Source organism: Paecilomyces variotii (assembly GCF_004022145.1).
Source record: "Paecilomyces variotii strain CBS 101075 chromosome Unknown C8Q69scaffold_6, whole genome shotgun sequence".
Taxonomy (NCBI): domain Eukaryota; kingdom Fungi; phylum Ascomycota; class Eurotiomycetes; order Eurotiales; family Thermoascaceae; genus Paecilomyces; species Paecilomyces variotii.
Window position 1 is genome coordinate 474342 of NW_021167145.1, and position 17875 is coordinate 492216.

The 17875-nt window shown below is 49.9% G+C and overlaps 8 protein-coding genes across 8 annotated transcripts; 3 read left to right on the forward strand and 5 right to left on the reverse strand.

Moving 5' to 3' along the window:
• Positions 1–187: 187 nt before the first annotated feature.
• On the forward strand, positions 188–2271 carry C8Q69DRAFT_403315 (hypothetical protein; the record flags this gene model as incomplete). The annotated part of the gene is made up of 4 exons (XM_028627993.1): positions 188–253; positions 417–444; positions 731–872; positions 1014–2271. The coding sequence occupies 4 exons, from the start codon at positions 188–190 to the stop codon at positions 2269–2271; spliced, it is 1494 nt and encodes a 497-aa protein (XP_028484618.1).
• Positions 2272–2324: 53 nt separating this feature from the next.
• On the reverse strand, positions 2325–3331 carry C8Q69DRAFT_276822 (MIND kinetochore complex component Nnf1). The gene is made up of 2 exons (XM_028626860.1): positions 2766–3331; positions 2325–2672 (listed from the first exon to the last, which is right to left on the reverse strand). Exons 1-2 carry the CDS (start codon positions 3143–3145, stop codon positions 2378–2380), a joined length of 675 nt encoding a protein of 224 aa, XP_028484619.1. The 5' UTR covers positions 3146–3331; the 3' UTR covers positions 2325–2377.
• Positions 3332–3821: 490 nt separating this feature from the next.
• Positions 3822–5282, reverse strand: C8Q69DRAFT_403394 (hypothetical protein; the record flags this gene model as incomplete). Its single annotated transcript, XM_028627997.1, has 4 exons — positions 3822–4130; positions 4193–4705; positions 4769–4970; positions 5026–5282. The coding sequence occupies 4 exons, from the start codon at positions 5280–5282 to the stop codon at positions 3822–3824; spliced, it is 1281 nt and encodes a 426-aa protein (XP_028484620.1).
• Positions 5283–9451: 4169 nt separating this feature from the next.
• Positions 9452–10717, reverse strand: C8Q69DRAFT_444929 (cyclin-dependent protein kinase PhoA; the record flags this gene model as incomplete). The annotated part of the gene is made up of 3 exons (XM_028629030.1): positions 9452–10363; positions 10426–10449; positions 10502–10717. The coding sequence occupies 3 exons, from the start codon at positions 10715–10717 to the stop codon at positions 9452–9454; spliced, it is 1152 nt and encodes a 383-aa protein (XP_028484621.1).
• Positions 10718–10814: 97 nt separating this feature from the next.
• On the reverse strand, positions 10815–12595 carry C8Q69DRAFT_277051 (DHS-like NAD/FAD-binding domain-containing protein). Its single transcript, XM_028626862.1, has one exon. The coding sequence runs from the start codon at positions 12212–12214 to the stop codon at positions 11078–11080; it is 1137 nt and encodes a 378-aa protein (XP_028484622.1). The 5' UTR covers positions 12215–12595; the 3' UTR covers positions 10815–11077.
• Position 12596: 1 nt separating this feature from the next.
• On the forward strand, positions 12597–14462 carry C8Q69DRAFT_277153 (CDF iron transporter). Its single transcript, XM_028626865.1, has 2 exons — positions 12597–13678; positions 13741–14462. Exons 1-2 carry the CDS (start codon positions 12880–12882, stop codon positions 14412–14414), a joined length of 1473 nt encoding a protein of 490 aa, XP_028484623.1. The 5' UTR covers positions 12597–12879; the 3' UTR covers positions 14415–14462.
• Positions 14418–14955, reverse strand: C8Q69DRAFT_277092 (hypothetical protein). The gene has a single exon (XM_028626864.1). The coding sequence runs from the start codon at positions 14856–14858 to the stop codon at positions 14511–14513; it is 348 nt and encodes a 115-aa protein (XP_028484624.1). The 5' UTR covers positions 14859–14955; the 3' UTR covers positions 14418–14510.
• Positions 14956–15456: 501 nt separating this feature from the next.
• C8Q69DRAFT_277085 (xylulokinase) lies at positions 15457–17534 on the forward strand. The gene is made up of 2 exons (XM_028626863.1): positions 15457–16178; positions 16251–17534. Exons 1-2 carry the CDS (start codon positions 15678–15680, stop codon positions 17478–17480), a joined length of 1731 nt encoding a protein of 576 aa, XP_028484625.1. The 5' UTR covers positions 15457–15677; the 3' UTR covers positions 17481–17534.
• The last annotated feature ends 341 nt before the right edge of the window (positions 17535–17875 follow it).

Consider the following 17875-nt stretch of genomic DNA (forward strand, 5'->3'; position numbering starts at 1 on the left):
CAACACTCAGATAGCCGGGCCCATCAAAAGTCCGGATTCCGGGAATCGACGAAGCCAGCTTTCCCCACCTAGGAAAGCAAAGCGAGATCCAGTAAAAAGCTGCAACCGTGCATCATCGTACTGAGCACATCCATCCATCTATCTATCTATCTATCGCATCTTGTCAGAAAGGCAACGAGCTCCGAAAATGCCGAAACAAAAATCTTTTCTGAAGGAGACATCAAAGACGAAGAAAAAGACCAAGCAGCCGCAGGTGGGTTTTGTCTTCAGTCATGTTGCCGTGGGAGGAAATCGCTATTGATTGTTTTATTTTCCTCTCCTGCACCCCCGTATTATGCTGAAACACATGACCTCATGATTCTCATGCGCACTTCAAAAGCAACAGAACAGATTGGACTGACAGCTGCAAATAGGAGCCTCAGACAGCAGATGAATTCTTAGCAGGTAATTATTAGGCTTCATTCATTTCTTTTCCCTTTATTCATGGTTATGTCAATTTGATTTGGCATTAAATATTGATACATCACTTTTTTTCTTTCTTTCTTCCCCTCCTCCCTCCTCAACGCGGTGTTGCTGTTCTATCCCGGAGCGCTTCGCATGTTATAATCCCCACTGTTATTAATATGCAGTGGCTAGTTAGTTGGGGGGGTCGGGGGGGTTGCATGAATGATTACTATAACTCTAGATCATATCATCTTGCTAACGCAAAACCGGTTTGGTGCACACACAGCGGGCGTCGATCTCGAGGAAGCCGGAGAGAAATGGCGTGCCGGTGATGCAGTGAAATCCATGCGCTTTTTTATGCGCGCTATTGAGACCTACGATAATGGATTGGGCAAGTATCCGACTTCATTTGACCTGGCTTATAACAAGTAGGTAGCTAATTGTTCATATTCCCTGTCTCTGTCCCTGCCCCTGGTTGCTGATCGACATGTGTCTCGGGATGCACCATGTTTGCAAAAACCACTTAAACAAAGTCAGAAAATACGGTACAAGGCTGACGATCATTTTAGGGCGAGAGTCCAGTATGAGATCACACAACATCCTAAGCTGGCTAAGTTGCTTTCTGCACCTCTGGTGAAGGTCCTGCAGGTCGCGCTTCAGTCGCACAGGGAGGCACTCGCCCTCGATCAGGACAATGCAGATGTGCTGTTCAATACGGCGCAAGTTTTGACCAGCATAGCTGAAGCACTTACAGAGGCGAAGCATCCGTCTGATCGGCAAATCCAGGAAGCATTGCAGAATCTCAGAGAAGCGCTTGAGCTTTTCCAACGATGTCTGGTGGTGCAAGAGCTCCGGTATACTGAGGCTCAGGAACAGATTCGAATGATGGAATCGGGAGAGCTTGGAGGAGCCGAGCAGCAGATGCAAGAACCTGAGCAGGCAGAGTCATCTACTGCAGCTGAGCCGGAGCAAGAGCAGTGGGCCGCTGTAGTCGAACCCGTCACGAAGAACACACTTGTCGACACGGCTGTAGCACAGTTGCAGACACTGGCGACGCTATGCAATCTTCTTACATTCAACCCGGACGGCAAGGACGTGGCTTGGGTAGAAGAATATTCTTTCGACCTGCTCAACACCAAGATAGCTGCGTACGTGGACGGATCAGACAAGCACTATGAGGTCGCTCTTGCGCGGGCGGAATTCATGGCTGCTTTAAGCGAACTCTCGTATCGAAGCGGCCGCATCGAAGTCGACACTTATCAGAGAGAACTCGAGGCTGTCTTTGGTCCTAATCTGGACGTGTCTGATGATCCAGAGGGTCTTTGTAACAAAGCTGAGGCGCTTGTGTCGTTTAACTCAGCCCTAGCCGATTTCCCACCTCCGCGTCCAGAACAAATCAGCGAGACTCTGGTCCTGCGGTGGCAGGCACTATCTTCAGCTTTAGATGCCCTGACCGCAGCGTCAAAGCATCCCGACGCTGACAACCTCCCTAAGATCCACGTGGCACGCGGTGACGCGGAGATGTACAGGTGGCGGCTGGGGTGCCCTCCTTGGGAGTATAAGACAGCTCATGATAACGCTGCGACCCTCCTTCGGAACGCCCAGACGTACTACCGGGGTGCCGCTGCTCTTGCTCGGAGGGATGGAGCCAGAGATGAAGAAAGAGATGGCACATGTAAGGAAGCGATCGCGGCAGCCTTGGCTGGCGACAGGACGAAGTTGGACCAACTTCGAAGCACTGCGGCAAAGGACGTCATCGCTGTAGCTGAGGACATGGTGGGAGACAATATGGCGATGGCATCCGACCTCGAGCCTCTGCTTTCATGAAATCCATGGCCGGAATGAATGAAAATTTCCGATGATCTTTCACCATGACACCTGTTCCTCTCGAGACTCACATCGATGCGTAGAGTAGGATTGCCGTAGTAGCCGTTCATACATCCTGTCGAGCTCTAACTTCCTCATCCATCCTGACAACTTCCTCGCGGAGACTATTCTCCTTGCTATACTGCGCCGTAGCTGTAGCAGCTCCCTCCACATCGGCCACAATGGCCTCCAATCCAGATAGCAGGCTCTCAATCTCCAGCCTCTGCTGCCGAATCTTCTCCGCTAGCTCCGCGTTCTGCGCCTGTGTCGCTTCCAATTTCTCATTAAGCGCATCTTGCGCATCTCGTAAATATGGCGCCAAATGAGCCTTGTACAACTCCTCTGCACCAAGAGTATGCGGACTGTCCAAAAAAACAACAAACAAAAAAAAATCAGCATGGACCATCCAAGGATAAATAAATAAAAAATAAAAAGTAAAACTCAACATAACATACCCAACAACATTCCCTTCCTCCCCATTCTCCATCCTCAACTTCGCCTCCCCCACTAATCTATCCAACTCATTCAACCCCCTAACCGCATCCTTCTCGCGCATAATCTCATCAAACTCCGCCTTGGCGCTCTCTTCCAGCTTCGCGTTCAATTGGCGCCACACGGACTCCAAACTCGCAGGCACATATTTCGCAGGCGTCGGGAAACATGCTGAGAAATTGGCGTAGGAGTTCGCGCGTAGTGTCCGGGAGAGGGCTTCGGTGTATACTTTTTCGAGACGCGACGCGCGTGGTCCGGGTGTGAGAGGGACGGGTGCGGGAGGCGGTGGTGAGGGAGATGCTTCGTGATGAGAGCCGTTTTGGGATGTGGTCGTTGATGGCATGGTGTGTGTATAACTGTGTTTTGTGTGTCCGTGGTGTTCAATTTTCTATGTTGTTGGGTGTGTAGATTCGATGTGTTTGGAATTGGGGGGCCATTTGAGATTAACTCAAGTCGATCTTGAATTGCGGTAAATACAGAATTGCCGTTTGATGGGGGCCCGAGGTGAAGGCGGTCTAACTAGTAGAAGGCTGAACGCGGGGTACGCATCACGTGTCTTACTTACAACGACGTACTATGTAGGTATTTACTCGAACGCCCTATCTCCTACCATTTTGCTGCTGCTTAATCTTGAACGAATTAACGTTGATATCATACCTTCAATTGAGGCAGTACCTGGTCACTGGACACAGTATTTTGTGCAACACTTAGAGCGTGCTTGATTGGAAACAGAAAAAAAAGGGAAAGTCGTGCTCTTGATTCCAGGCATCAGTTACAATTAAATCCCTCAATGAGGTTTCCGAGACATATGAATTTTTTTTTTGCCGGCGATTTTTCTCGACCGCTTTTACAAATAGAAAGAATCATCAAAAGAAAGCAACTGCAAAATTCGTGACAAATGTGTCCTGGAGATATGTTGCGGTACACAAAGATATTGAGTATAATCCGCTGCATATAAATCCAGCTTCATCTGTTGACGATACCCAAATCATTCCTGCTTTTTTTTTTTCATCGCCAAATCAGACTGAACCCTTGGGCTGTGGGTGCATCGCGAGCTCAGTCGTACTCTCGTTGCTATCGGAGTCTTGGCGTCTGAAGTTAGGCGCGTCAAGATTGCCATTGGCGGCAGTTATTCTGATTGGATACGGCCGTGACGCTTGACGAACGTTGGCAATTACAGTCTTCACGGAAGGCCAAGAGACTGCGACATAGATAAGGCCATTCCACAATCCTTGAAGGGGAAGGACGATGGCTGATGCGTAGTCGAGGCCCATAGATTCTCCGTCGGGGTAGACCAAAGTGTATAGTCGGTTCAGACTTGACGGGACCTACGTGAGAGGATAGTTAGTGTGCCATAGATTAAAGAGCCAGATCAAAGGAATTGACGAACCCATGTGATGACCAAGGCAATAAAGAAAAGCATGGCACATTTAGTATACGCCCAAGCAGCTTTATTAGATTCCACAGCTGCAACCTGACGTCTGAAGTTGACATTTCCAGTTTGAGGCACCGGTGGCAGAGGCTGCATCGATATCTCCTCCTTTTCCATGTGTGGCCCAGTTTCTATCTTGATAGAGTACGGGCTGTAGTCTGACGTGCCAGGGACTCGACCTCTGTCGGCGGAGATTTCCATGGGCTGCGTAGATCCCACAGAGGAAGTGACTACCTGTTCAGTTGTTACACGGATTTCCGTCAATTTCGCCCCTTCTTGGAATGGATCATCGATAAAGTAGCTTGAGCCGATAGTATTCGTGTTCGCGCTCTGCAGCTGCCGCCGCTTCTCGAAAATGACTTTGCCGGCACGGATATAGATTGCGAATGTCAACACCAAAATGAACCAGACAGGGCCATAGAAAGTGGCAATTCGCAAGGCATCCCATTTGAGCGAAACCCAACACCATAGCTACACAACGGTTAATAAGGCACACATGAACTGCGAGGATCCTGTGGATTGGATCACACTCACCACTGCCTCACCGTATATCTTGCCCTTGGCGGGGGTATCGACGAAGCAATATATGAAAGCCGGGACGAACGGGATGCCATAGCAGGCAACGAAATATTTCCATTCCAGCTTTCGCAACTGAGACGAGTCGAATTTATGGAAGAAGGTAAGGTAGACATTGAGCGCCATTGCGAATGCCCAGAGAGCGTCAGCTGGCATGAACCTAGAATAACCAGTCAGACGACAAATCAGATATACCTGGATTTGAACGAACGCACCACTGGATCAAGAATCCCTGCACCTGACACAAGGAAGTTCCAGTCCCATGGGCGTATCCTGCTACTGAAATCATTGTGGCGACATTGGACATGATATTTCCCCATGAGGCGTAGAAGACAAGACGGTTGATGGGCTTGCGAAACAGATTCGAAGAGACAAAAGTGCCGATGATGACGCTCGTTGAAATGAGGGATAGAACCGAGCAGACGCGCTCAGAGACTTCAATGAAGCGTGACTCGTAAGCGGATGGCCCCATGGTGGCAGAAGACCGTGAAACGTTCTATAGATGAGCAGCGAATCCTTTTTCTGAGTGATCTGAATACCGTCCCAGAGATATTCAGTATGCTGTATTGGACTCGGGGGGCCTCGAGTAGAGATATGGCGTTAAGAGAACGTGATGGTCAAGGTTGTGTGATGAAAGAAACGCCGGAGAGATGAGACGTGAGAGCATTTGACCCTTGAGTAGTGCGTCCACATCGCCTGGTTGTGTTATTCTCGCTCTAGCTCACGGAGAGCTATGCACCATGCCTGTATACAAACCCTGACTAGGGGAAAGATCATCTAGGTGGTTCAAAGAAGAATTATCACTGCAGGCTTCTAGTAAAGAATATATGATACCATAATCAAGTAAACAGTTCAAGTGCTATGCACACAAGGAGCGACAGTATAGGGGTTGATAATGTCCGGGGCATCATGAGCCAAGAACAAAGTTGTCGCGGCACAGTGCTTACTTCTACTCCAAGTATTGGCCTCGCCATTCATATCGGCAAGTGGGCAAAGCCGCTGGTGCCAGAGACGGCTTAGAAATTCTAGAGTCTTGAAACCGTGCGCAGGACTCCCTGGGCTTAAGGTTGAAGCTGGCAAGGATTCGAGTCAAACCAACATGGGCCTGAGCTCTGAAGAACACCAGCGTCGACTTATTATGCAGCCCATTACCCCGTTGCGGCTGATTTCCGATTCCGCGGTAAAGAATGGGGAGGAGACCAAAAGTGAGCCCTGCGGACAGTCCCTAGTGCCTGGTCTTTATCTAATCACGAATGAAAACTCTGCAGACGAAATGGATACATGATCTTAGCCATTGAGTCTCTCAAAGATAGACGCCAATCCGCCCCATAATGGAGTCAATAGGTCAATCTAAGCTTTATGGCTTTGTTTCAGGGCTCCAGAATGGACCGTTGAGCTCCATGACAGGAAAGGACATCGAACACAGAGTCTCCCAATACATGTTTGTCGACTTCCATTCGATATCCTCAGTCATTCTAGGGATCTGACACGCGATCAAGTAGCGAAAGCGGCTAATCTTCGGGGGTCATGACCACGACATCGGGGACCATACAGGTGGCGAACAGCGTTATTGATACGAGGTTCGATCTCATCTCGAAGAAGATCGTTACCTCTGCAGAAACGCTTTGAGCACTTATTCCAACCGGATGCAGGTCCGGCGGCGCTAGCTAGGGCCAGGGGGTTGGTACGCTATACTGATGGACACCGATGAGAAAGTGGAGGAAGTGGACGAGCAGCACTGAACATTTACTCTACTTCGCTCCGCATCCAATTGATACGTGTTTTATGCTCTTGTTATGACCCTGCACGATGAGAGCTGCCATGATCGAATGGAATAGATCGATGCTATATCGGAACTGTTCTCAGATTCCCCAAGGGCGAAGAAAACTTGCTTTGGAGGCATACACTGTATAGGTAGTTACCCCGGAATCTCAGAGACAAATACCACGACAGCGGATGGATGTCGTGGCGTGAGAGAGACAAGAGTTCTTTCCCTGCGTAGAATACCCTAGATAGCAGGTCCTGTCTAAAAGCCTCGAATGGCTCCTTTGACGGAGATACTTGCACATGAAGCAGTCTCACCGAGTCTACTACTGTAGTAGAATACTCGCCGGTTACGTTCGCTAAGTAGGTACAACAAACCAGCCGACTCCAGAAAGCGGGGCGAGTTCGCTGCGGGGAGAACCCTCGTCTACTTAAGTAGTAGTAAGTACAGTACTTCCTCGGCCCAGGAACGCACGGCTTATGTGGCCCTCGCTCTCGATTCACCGAAGCATCCAGGAGCAGAATAGCGCTGACCAGAAAGATTAATCAGGCTTCCTGATGTTCTGTTGTTACCGATCAGCCTCAATCGGCCTGAGATGAATATGCATTATTCCCTTAGGAAATCAGCTGGATACGAATCGCGGTTGGGGAGCTGAGCAATGGAACACGATCAATGATCGTCATCATATCGCATGCCCTTTGACGTCCAAACCATAGTATATCAGAATATTCCAATATCTGGTGGCGTTTGTGCGCATGCGAGTATAAGGGGCGAAAGGAGATCTCGACGCCACTTTTTGGAAATCGTGCGCATGGATCGCGAGGTAGAATTCCCCTGACAGGAAAACGGCCCGAAAGACTGGAAAAGCCCAAGAAGGAGATGCAGAAAAAGGTTTGTAGCTCAGACGCCATCGCTACGGTGCTGACATCCTCCTCGATGGATACGTACCAAGAGCATCAACAAACTTGGTTGGCCACCACAAGACAGCAGCACCGTCAATCGAAGCTTTCTGAGCATCAGGTCGTCGGGTCATACCGAAGATTCGGGCCTTTCCGTAGCCTGTATGTACGCAGAGTGTGAAGTACTAGAGTTTCAATAGCCCCTGATGAAACAATCTGTATAGTTCACCAAACGCTTATCATCGTCCACCATCAAAATATCATGCATCTAGGCTAGGCATTATGCGAATCTGCCAAAAACTAGCTAGTGCGACATCATCTTAGCAAATACAGTGGCCGATATTGAAAGATCACCGTTGTAAGACCCTGACAGGCCCAATGGTCCCAAGAAAAACTTCTGCCTTTTCCCCCTTGCATCCCAACGTGAAAGCCACCACGTTCATGTTGTATCTTATGTAGACGGAGCATACTTTTACCGTCTCACAGGTGCATCATTCAGAACTGCACCCCGTTAGCTTTATGGGCAAAGCGTCTGCTGCGATTTTACACGAACCAAAACCGATTCTCCAAACATGTTTAGTCCCCCTCAAAACCTCTGCGGTTTCCCACAGGTTTAGAGACGATCCCTGAGTCAAGTTGAGACGAGACGAGTCATCAGAATGATCTTCCTGAAAAGCTAATCCCACAAGACCTTGGAACGAAGTTCCGTATGGAATCCCTACGGGGAGAGAGAGCGCAGCTGACAAGAGCTCTAATGTCGTTCATAATTATCTCTTTTTTTGAACTCCTGATCCCTCGTATGCATGAGTCATGACTGTTGTAGCGCCTCTACCTAATTGTATGGTACTAAGATCTGAGGTCACCCTGGAATAATAAAGAGAGCACTGAAGGGAACGGCTTCAAAACAATTAAATACGAAATTATCAGGCAGGGTTATGATTTTTATTACCAATGCTTAAATAAGTCCATGGCGAAATTCAGAACATTTGGTACTATGTCGAGCCGCGTTGTTCGGATTATACCCGATGTCTGCAGCGCACACTTCGATGGATTTAAACGATGGCCGATCTAGATGAGATATATATATATATGTCTATATATGTTTATATTTATCGGAATAAACAGAAGTTGTAAATCCTAGAATAAATAAATGAACAAAGATCACAAGGGAATAAAACAGAACACAAATATTTATATCTATACACAGGTACTGTTATGCTGGGGGGAATTAGGGAAGGAAGGAAAATGCAAATTAGGGAAGGAAGGAAAATGCATCTATGTTTCAGCAGCGGAGTCTAGGAGCTTCTCAAAACCAAGCAGTTTGACGTAAAGCCCGTAGTAAAAAGCAAAACACGAAGAGAAGTTAATTCCATAGGCACGGCAGTACGACCTAGATCCAATTCATTCTCCAGTCCCAACACAGCATACTGCCCTGATCCCTCTGTCCTTTAGCTCAGCGGCTCTATATGGAGTCATTTAATGTCACGCACAATACTGTCTGGGATAAGATATTAAAGCTATTTAAGAGACATAAGGAGTTACTAGGACTCTGTGCATTTTGTTGCCTTTGTATGGTTTATCTGTCAAAGTATAAATGGCACTGAAGCAAACAGCTGTATTGAATCTCTCGCAGATCGCTAATTGCTCCCTTAGCTGATTATAGATCACTGGGATCCTTGCTACATTATCTTCTTAAGCATGCAAAAAAAAGATCATGACCGGTATCTGCACACATTCCTTGTTCGCTGACGTTACCACAAACCAGTTCATATCCCCATATTAGGCAGGTGAGCCCATAGTATCATCAATTTATCCTATCCTCGGCATCTTTAATCTCTATCTCACATCAATATAATAGCATGCACAAGAGAAATGAAACCACCATAAATCAATATCCTTTTCGGGTATAAACGCCATGCTCTCCTCACCCGCAGTTCCCAAGCGTCATGCCATCGTTCTTTCCAAACGCCAACTCCTCTAGTAGCCTGGCTGTGCTGCGACCATTCCAGGATAACCACTGGCCATCTGTTGCTGCTGTTGTTGCTGCTGTTGTAGCTGTGCCTGTAGCTGCGGCAGGTCGTTGAACCAGGGATGCCGCAGTGCCTCCGCTGCGCTGATGCGCATTTCCGGACGCAGTTGTAGCATCCTGTTGAGCAAGTCGAGTCCAAGCTGGTCAACCTGCGGAAGGATAAGTCTCAAATCTTGCGTGGCGTATACGTGCCAATTTGGCTTGTATTCTGGGAACTGAGAGATTCCGGGCCAAGTGCGCTCCGACGGCGTACCCATCAACCGGAAGATCTTCTGCAGCTGGTCCTCGTTTGTAGTACCGGGGAAGAGAGGTCGACCGGTGTACATCTCTGCCATGATGCATCCGGCAGACCAGATGTCGATACTGGTGTTGTATGTTCTGCTACCCAGCAGCACGTCGGGGGCACGGTACCACAGTGTTACGACCTCGTTCGAAAAAGTGTTCACAGGAATACCAAAAGCTCTGGCAAGACCGAAATCTGCGAGTTTCAGTTGGCCCTTCTTGTTGATGAGGAGGTTCTGCGGCTTGAGATCTCGGTGCAGGACACGGTTCTCGTGGCAGAAGGCAATGCCTCGAAGAAGCTGGTGCATGAACGACTTGATCGTAATATAGTCCAACTGTCCGCGATCTCCTCGCGAATCCATATATTTCTTTAGATCCTTGTCCATATATTCGAACACCAGCATCAATTTGTTCTCCGTGTGGATGACATCGTAAAGGGATACGATGCTCTCGTGTTTCAGCTCCTTCATCAGCGAAATCTCTCGAATCGCCGTTGACGGTGTACCTTCTTCCGAATCAAGGTGGATCTCTTTGAGGGCCACCATCTCACCCGTCTGGCGGTTACGGCCCTTGAAGACCTGTAGTGACAGTGGTTAGGCAATGAAGGAAGTAGGGGCGTAAGAGGGGCGTGTTAACGTACGGTCGCATAGGTACCTTCTCCCAGCTATCAAGAGTCAGTGGATATTCGCACTGAGACATCATCACGATCCGCTTACCTTTTCCAGCTGCTGGAAGGAGCTGGGTTGCTGCTTGTCCATCGTTTGCGCTGGCGATCTCGGATGCGGCGACTTCAGCCGTGGCGGGGCTCTGACACGCTGGGGGAAGAGAAAGGAAGACGGAGCGACGATAGAGGAAGCCAGATCGAGGTAGGAAGCAGTGCTGGCGATATGGGAAGGACGGCTCCTGGGTGACTTTAAAGTCCGATTGTCCATGTCCAACTTGATAACAGCCAGCCCTGCTGGAGCCCCGCGCCTTTCTGGATGGCGCTACCCAGGAGTGAATCGGTGATGGATACCCACTCGCCCGCGCCTTGAAGACAACACGGCAACGGAATTATTAGGCACGGCGCTTAAGGTTCTTCCAATAGTCTCCATCGATCGATCCTGTGGATAAATTTGGACCAGACGCCCTTACTTACTACTCGCAAGGACTTGCGATCTATCCTCGCTATCCGGGACTGCTCAAGTGGTTCAGTATCAGACTATCTAACACCGTCATTATTACTATGGATCACACTGAAAAAGAACTGAATGATCATCGTCGTTTTCTATTTATTTTTTATTCTATTCTCTCTAATTAAGAGGATCAAGCCGCGATGCGACTTCGGGCAGTATCAGTTCAGCCCTGTGGCTGCACCGTACGTGTGGTCCTGGCTCTTTGTCACTAGGGAAGATGACTGTTTCGTTGCGGACGCCGCCCAAGTTCAATATCCCTATGGGCATGCCTCTTTTGTAGGCTCTTTCAACTAACCTCCACGCAGAAAATGTCGCAAGGCTACTACCGACTACTAGCAGTCTGCCAGCATCGTCAATCGCCTCTTCGGCTGCAATCTTGACGTCGAGGCCTATATTCTCGCCGAACATAATGACTGCAGGTTTCAAGATGCCTGCAGTAGAGCCTGGAGACCAAGCACCGTCACTCTCAACGTCCACCCTGGATTTGGACCCATCTGCAAGTAATGGTGGACTTTCCAGACAGTGCGGACAAGCTGGGTACCGGAACATAGAATACGGGGCATGTGCAAGATCAACATCGCCATCGGGGTTCACCTTGAGCCCTCTTCGCCGTTGCTCTTCAGGATTATCCGTATCCAGAGCCCCAGACTCGACTATCTCATCCAAGAACTCCGCCCAGGCTGGATTGAGCCTTCTCAACGACTGCTGGTATTCCTCTCGCGGGATATGCCTTCGGCAACTGATGCATATTACCGATCTCAGGTATCCGTGGAGTTCCAGCGTATGTAGGTTCGGATGTGCAATCGAATGGAAAGAATCGACATTTTGGGTCACGACAGAGCTGATGTAGCCCTTCTCACCCAGATCGCGAATCGCCCGGTGAGTAGCGTTTGGCTTCGCCCTCAGCAGGCCGGGCCATCCGACAAAGCTTCTGGCCCAATATCGCTTCCGTGCCTCATGCCTGGTCACGAACTCATGATAGTATGTCGGTCTGTATGATTTATTCCTGATGTAGGTGCCGTTTTCGCCTCTGTAGTCTGATAAGCCAGAGGCCACCGATATCCCAGCGCCAGTGAGGAGGACAGTTTGCGCGTTTCTCCCAACGTCGACGCCTCTGAGCAGGGGGGACGGGGGAGCCGTAAAGAAGGAGGTGATCGCATCGATAGCCCCCGATACTGTGCTTGCGCTTCGCGGAACGATGATCGGAGGCGGCAAGGGACCCGTGAAGGGGATTCTAATTGCTGGAGTCGTCATGGAGGAGACATCGTCGGCCAGAAATAGAGAAAAAGGACGACGCGGGTATTCTTCGTATAAATTAACTCTGATTGGAAATCTGCTGGAGTTGATATGGCTGAAAAGCAAGCACTATGGAATTATTATTAGTATTAGCTCGACTGCGACTGATCGATCGATCCCCTTGGCTCATTGCGTCGGCGGCTGCGGAGCTCCCGCGAGTTATCGTGGGGCCTCCCCGGCCACTCCAGGGCTTTAGAAGACAACAGAACAAGAAGACCAGGATGAGCTGAGCGTTAGTAGTAAGAGTGACGAATGTGGATCAACAATAATAATAATAATAGCAGAAATTGGCTCTCTTGAATGAGCATCTCTGAAATGCCAAGATTGGCAATCTCTCTCCGCGCAGAGCGGATGGACGCGCGGAGCCCGGCGGCTCCGAAATCAGCACATGTCGGTATCTACTCGCCGCTGCCGGACTTCTTGTGCCTTTTGAAGGAGACATACAGTAACTAACAGACCAGTATTTTCCCATTCACAAGCTCTTGGGCGACTGATCATCCTACATTACTTGCAACTCTCGTGCAGGCCTGGCGATGGGCTTATTTGACCTATCCAGAAAGCAAAAGAACACTCTGTCCTTAGCATTCTCGTGTTCGTGCGCGTAATCCCGGTGCGTCGCCCTGATGGCGCTGACGCACCCCCTGTGGTACAGGCACCGTTTCCCGCCAGCGCTCCGCTGTCTCAGTGCCCGTAAGGAGCTGTCCAGCGTGTATCGCTCCCGGTGCTCTCGCCAGCTGCGTGTTGTCTGGACGCCAACTGTCTCGCGTGGTCGCTGTCCTCGTTCAGATAACATCTCTCCACAGTCTCCTCCATCCTCCAATGCTCCTGTCCATACTTCACGTCCCTTGACGCCCATTCCGCTCATGGCCATCCAAACAAGAACCCATGCTGGTCACAGCCACGGCCACCACCACCATCACCACGACAATGTCTATCTGACCTCGTCAAATAAAAATGATGCTGGAGTTCGCATCACCCGAATTGGCCTCCTGGTCAACCTGGCAATGGCAATTGGCAAGTTTGTGGGAGGCTATATCTTCCACTCTCAGGCCCTGGTTGCCGATGCGTACCATGCGCTCACAGATCTCGTGTCTGACTTCATGACACTTGGAACAGTCTCCTGGTCTCTGAAACCTCCAACGGACCGGTTTCCGAATGGATATGGAAAGGTGGAGAGTATTGGTGCCCTGGGTGTTAGCAGTCTGTTGCTCTGCGGTGGAGTGTTCATGGGCCTGAATGCCACCGAGGTCCTCCTCGGCCTGTTCCTCCCGGAGGTGGCAGAAACTCTCTCCCACATAGGTCTCCTTGGCCATGGGCATTCGCATGGACACAGTCATGGATTAGAAGAACTGGGCCCTAACATTAATGCGGCATGGTTGGCAGGCGGATCTATCATTGTAAAGGAATATCTTTACCATGCTAGTGAGTGCCCCCTTGAATCCAAACCTTGATGGCGATGACTAACCATATTGGTACCTGAACAGCAATGAAAATTGCAAAGGATCGCAAATCATCCGTTTTAGCCTCGAACGCCGTACACCACCGTATCGACTCGCTTACTAGCTTTGTCGCGCTATTGACAATCGGTGGTTCTCACCTGTTTACAGATGCCTCCTGGCTGGATCCAGTTGGTGGACTGGTGATCTCTATGATGGTTATCCGAGCAGGCTGGGATAATACAAAGACTGCACTTCTCGAGCTTGCGGACACTACCGTGGATGGAGAGATCAAAGCTTCCGTGAAGAAAGCAACGTCCAAAGCTCTGGCCGAAGCTGGAAACAGTCAATCAGTTGAAATAAGAGATGTACAAGGTCTGAAGTCTGGTCAGAACTACCTGATGGAAATTGAACTGGCCGTGCCCGGATCCTGGCCAGTCGATCGATCCCGGGAGATCGAGAAGAGTGTTCGTGAGCGCGTTGGATCCCGCGTTCGGGGTGTGAAGCGGGTGAAGGTCCGCTTCGTGCCACAAGCCGACAAAGAGGTCAGCTTCACCGAAGAATTCATTCCACCCGGAGTCAGCCCACGGAGCAGTCCTGAGCCTGAGGGTTCTGATGAAGTGGACCATGACCATGACCATGACCACGATCATGACGACGGAGACGCGCACAGCCATTCGCACAGCCATTCGCCGGAAAACAGTGTCCACAAGAGACGTTAAGATTGCCGGGGTGTGGTTCCTTGGAGGCGGAGGTAATCTCATGTCGAGGTGCCACCAGCTTTGTCCTGCAGAAACAAGCCTCAACATTACGATACCCTAAGAAGCGGGAGGACAGAACGACCGCACATGATGGTCGTTGCAAGGGGTCATTCTGGAATATAGAAAATAAGTGGCGTTGTAACTGTCCTGGCTAGAAGGAGCCTTGGAGTACGAAGCAGATAACCTCTTTTTGCCGTTGATGCTCCTTGAGCTCGAGATTGGACGGATCTTCGGGGGTTTCGCCAAACCTCGATCGTCTGTCCTCATACTTTGAACCATCGTGTCGCTCATGAAGTCTTCTGATAGTGCTTCATCGAGAATAGAGCAGAGTCTCCCATGTACCAAAACGGCCAGCAGGAAACTGCCATAGATGAACGCACGCACTGCATCAATGCGAAAGTGCATACAATGAACCGGGGTCTCGTAAAGCGTCAAGTTCAAGGTGCAGGCAATGGCTTTTCTTAGTAGTACGCAGTGCCTGTTAGTTATTTCTTTTGTGCTGGTACTGTCCTTATCAACTATTGTTATCAAGCCAGGCAGAGCTCCCAGCACTACTATATAATCCACGCTAGACTAGACTTTCCTCGAGTCCGGTTAAAATGCGCAAATTCTTCGGCGCCAGACCGAGTGGAGCCACCATATCCTCCTTCGACCATCCCGCTTTACATCACCGCGGGGTACTCTCGCCCGCACACCGCGCAGCAGCAACCCGTAAGGATCTTCAACGCTTGCAGGGGCTCAATTGGATTTTTATCTTTTTTCTTTCGCCGCATTATCTCTGATTTGCATCATCAATTTATATAGTAGATATATATTATATATATATCTCTCTCGGTGGTTCCAGACTGCGCAGCTGCGACGTACTTCGGTACATAATACATACAACCGTAGTCGCGCTGGTGTGAAGCCTCCTCGTAACTCACACTTTGCCGGTGTGACTACGTGTTAAAAGGGTAAATTGGCTGGAACTGCTGCTTCCCAGAAAGAAGCGATCATACTACCGTTCCAGATGCACCCTGAGAGTGATTTAGGCATCTCAAATCATCTTGTGCTTTTCCACTGATCTCGTGATCATCTATTATTTTCCCGAGAGTAATCTGTCTAGATCTCCTTTTCCTTTGCGTTCCTCCTTTCTTTTTTTTTCTCTCTTTCAGTGCCATCTTAGACAATTACACCGGACATTTACACCCTCCCTCGAGAAAAGGAGAGACAATTGTCACGAAAATGGGTTCCCAGGGTCCTCTCTACCTTGGGTTCGACCTTTCGACTCAGCAGCTGAAGGGTCTCGTGGTGACCTCGGATCTGAAGGTTGCCCACATTGCCAAGTTCGACTTCGATGCCGACTCGAAAGGCTTCGGCATCAAGAAAGGCGTTCTTGCCAATGAGGCGGAGAGAGAGGTCTTTGCGCCTGTGGCCCTCTGGCTTCAGGCCCTTGACGGCGTGCTGAGCAAGCTGAAGGAGCAAGGACTGGACTTCAGCCGCGTGAAGGGTATCAGTGGTGCGGGGCAGCAACATGGCAGTGTGTACTGGAGCCACGACGCGGAGAAGCTGTTGAAGACCTTGCAGAAGGAGAAGACTCTTGAGGAGCAATTGCAGGGGGCCTTTTCTCATCCGTACAGCCCGAACTGGCAGGATGCCAGTACGCAGAAGGAATGCGATGAGTTTGATGCTGCCTTGGGGAGCCAGGAGGAATTGGCCAACGTGACGGGAAGCAAGGCGCATCATGTGAGTTCTATTCTTCCTCTTTAGCCTCGTCTTTGAAGTATGTACATGTGCTGACGCTTCTGTCCTTTATAGAGATTCACTGGTCCCCAGATTCTCCGTTTCACACGGAAGCACCCGGATGCCTACAAGAAAACCGCAAGGATATCTCTGGTGTCTTCGTTTTTGGCCTCGCTGTTCCTTGGTCACATCGCACCTTTTGATATTTCCGATGTCTGTGGAATGAACTTGTGGAACATTAAGAACGGCGCCTACGATGACCGCCTTCTCAAACTTGCCTCTGGTCAATTCGGCGTTGAGGACTTAAAGAATAAACTGGGAGATGTCCCCGAGGATGGAGGCCTTGACCTAGGCAAGATTGATAGGTACTTCGTGGAGCGATATAACTTCAGCCCGGATTGCACGATTATTCCCGCCACCGGTGACAACCCCGCCACTATTCTTGCTCTGCCTCTGAGATCGTCAGATGCTATGGTCTCACTGGGAACTTCGACTACTTTCCTGATGTCGACTCCTCACTACAAACCAGACCCCGCCACTCACTTCTTCAACCACCCTACCACGCCCGGCTTGTACATGTTCATGCTTTGCTACAAGAACGGAGGTCTCGCTCGTGAACATGTCCGGGATGCAATTGATGCGAAGCTGGGCAAGGACTCTGCCAATCCCTGGGCTAACTTCGACAAAGCTGTGCTGCAGACGCCAGCATTGGGCCAAAAGACCGACTCGGAGAAGATGAAGATGGGACTCTTTTTCCCGCGACCAGAGATTGTTCCCAATCTGCCTGCTGGACAGTGGCATTTCAATTATAACCCGAAGGATCAGGCGTTGCAGGAGACGACTGACGGCTGGGACAAGCCACTAGATGACGCTCGTGCGATTGTCGAGAGCCAGTTGCTTTCCCTCCGCCTCCGTTCGAAGGGACTTACCCAGAGCCCCGCGGAGGGTATCCCCGCACAGCCTAGACGAGTGTATCTCGTCGGTGGCGGATCGAAAAACAAGGCCATCGCCAAGGTCGCCGGCGAGGTCCTTGGAGGCGTCGAGGGCGTCTACAAGCTGGACGTTGGTGACAATGCATGCGCTCTGGGCGCCGCCTACAAGGCCGTGTGGGGTCTGGAGAGGAAGCCCGGCCAGACCTTCGAAGAGCTCATCGGTCAGCGATGGAGGGAGGAGGATTTTATCGAGAAGATTGCCGATGGATACCAGAAAGATGTCTACGAGAAATATGGCCTCGCGGTGGAAGGCTTCGAGAAGATGGAAAAGGAGGTTCTGGCGGAGGAAGCCGCCAAGCACGGCAAGGCGTGAACCTGGAGATGGAAATATTAATGACAGGCATGACGTATCTTTGCTCCTTTATATATATAGACAGTCGAATCGCATCTAGTCTTCAGTGTCCATTTGGGCGAATCCCTTTCAAGTACGTACTACTCCGTAGTTAGGTCGGACTAGAGGGTTAGAACTACTGCGTGAAACGGCGGGGCATCGAAAAGGGATCGACTCAAGTATATTTTTGCATATTCTGCATGTAGATAGCTTCCTGCAAAAAAAAAAAAAAAAAGTGTCCCTCTTTCTGTGTCGACTTGTAATTTCATCTCCAGTTTGTTTCTTGACGATGCTAAATTGCCCGAGAACAAGCGGAGGAAAGCCGGGCACGTACACCGTTGCCTTTTTGGGGCTCCGGCCCAAAATTGCGGATGCCA

Bases quoted from the DNA above. Each gene is read 5' to 3' on its own strand.
- C8Q69DRAFT_276822 (XM_028626860.1), bottom strand. From the start codon at position 3,145: ATGCCATCAACGACCACATCCCAAAACGGCTCTCATCACGAAGCATCT. The intron at 2,673-2,765 runs GTATGTTATGTT...TTTTTTGGACAG, and splicing joins GAGGAAGGGAATGTTGTTGG to TCCGCATACTCTTGGTGCAG.
- C8Q69DRAFT_277153 (XM_028626865.1), top strand. From the start codon at position 12,880: ATGGCGCTGACGCACCCCCTGTGGTACAGGCACCGTTTCCCGCCAGCG. The intron at 13,679-13,740 runs GTGAGTGCCCCC...GTACCTGAACAG, and splicing joins GGAATATCTTTACCATGCTA to CAATGAAAATTGCAAAGGAT.
- C8Q69DRAFT_277051 (XM_028626862.1), bottom strand. From the start codon at position 12,214: ATGACGACTCCAGCAATTAGAATCCCCTTCACGGGTCCCTTGCCGCCT.
- C8Q69DRAFT_277092 (XM_028626864.1), bottom strand. From the start codon at position 14,858: ATGCACTTTCGCATTGATGCAGTGCGTGCGTTCATCTATGGCAGTTTC.
- C8Q69DRAFT_277085 (XM_028626863.1), top strand. From the start codon at position 15,678: ATGGGTTCCCAGGGTCCTCTCTACCTTGGGTTCGACCTTTCGACTCAG. The intron at 16,179-16,250 runs GTGAGTTCTATT...TGTCCTTTATAG, and splicing joins CGGGAAGCAAGGCGCATCAT to AGATTCACTGGTCCCCAGAT.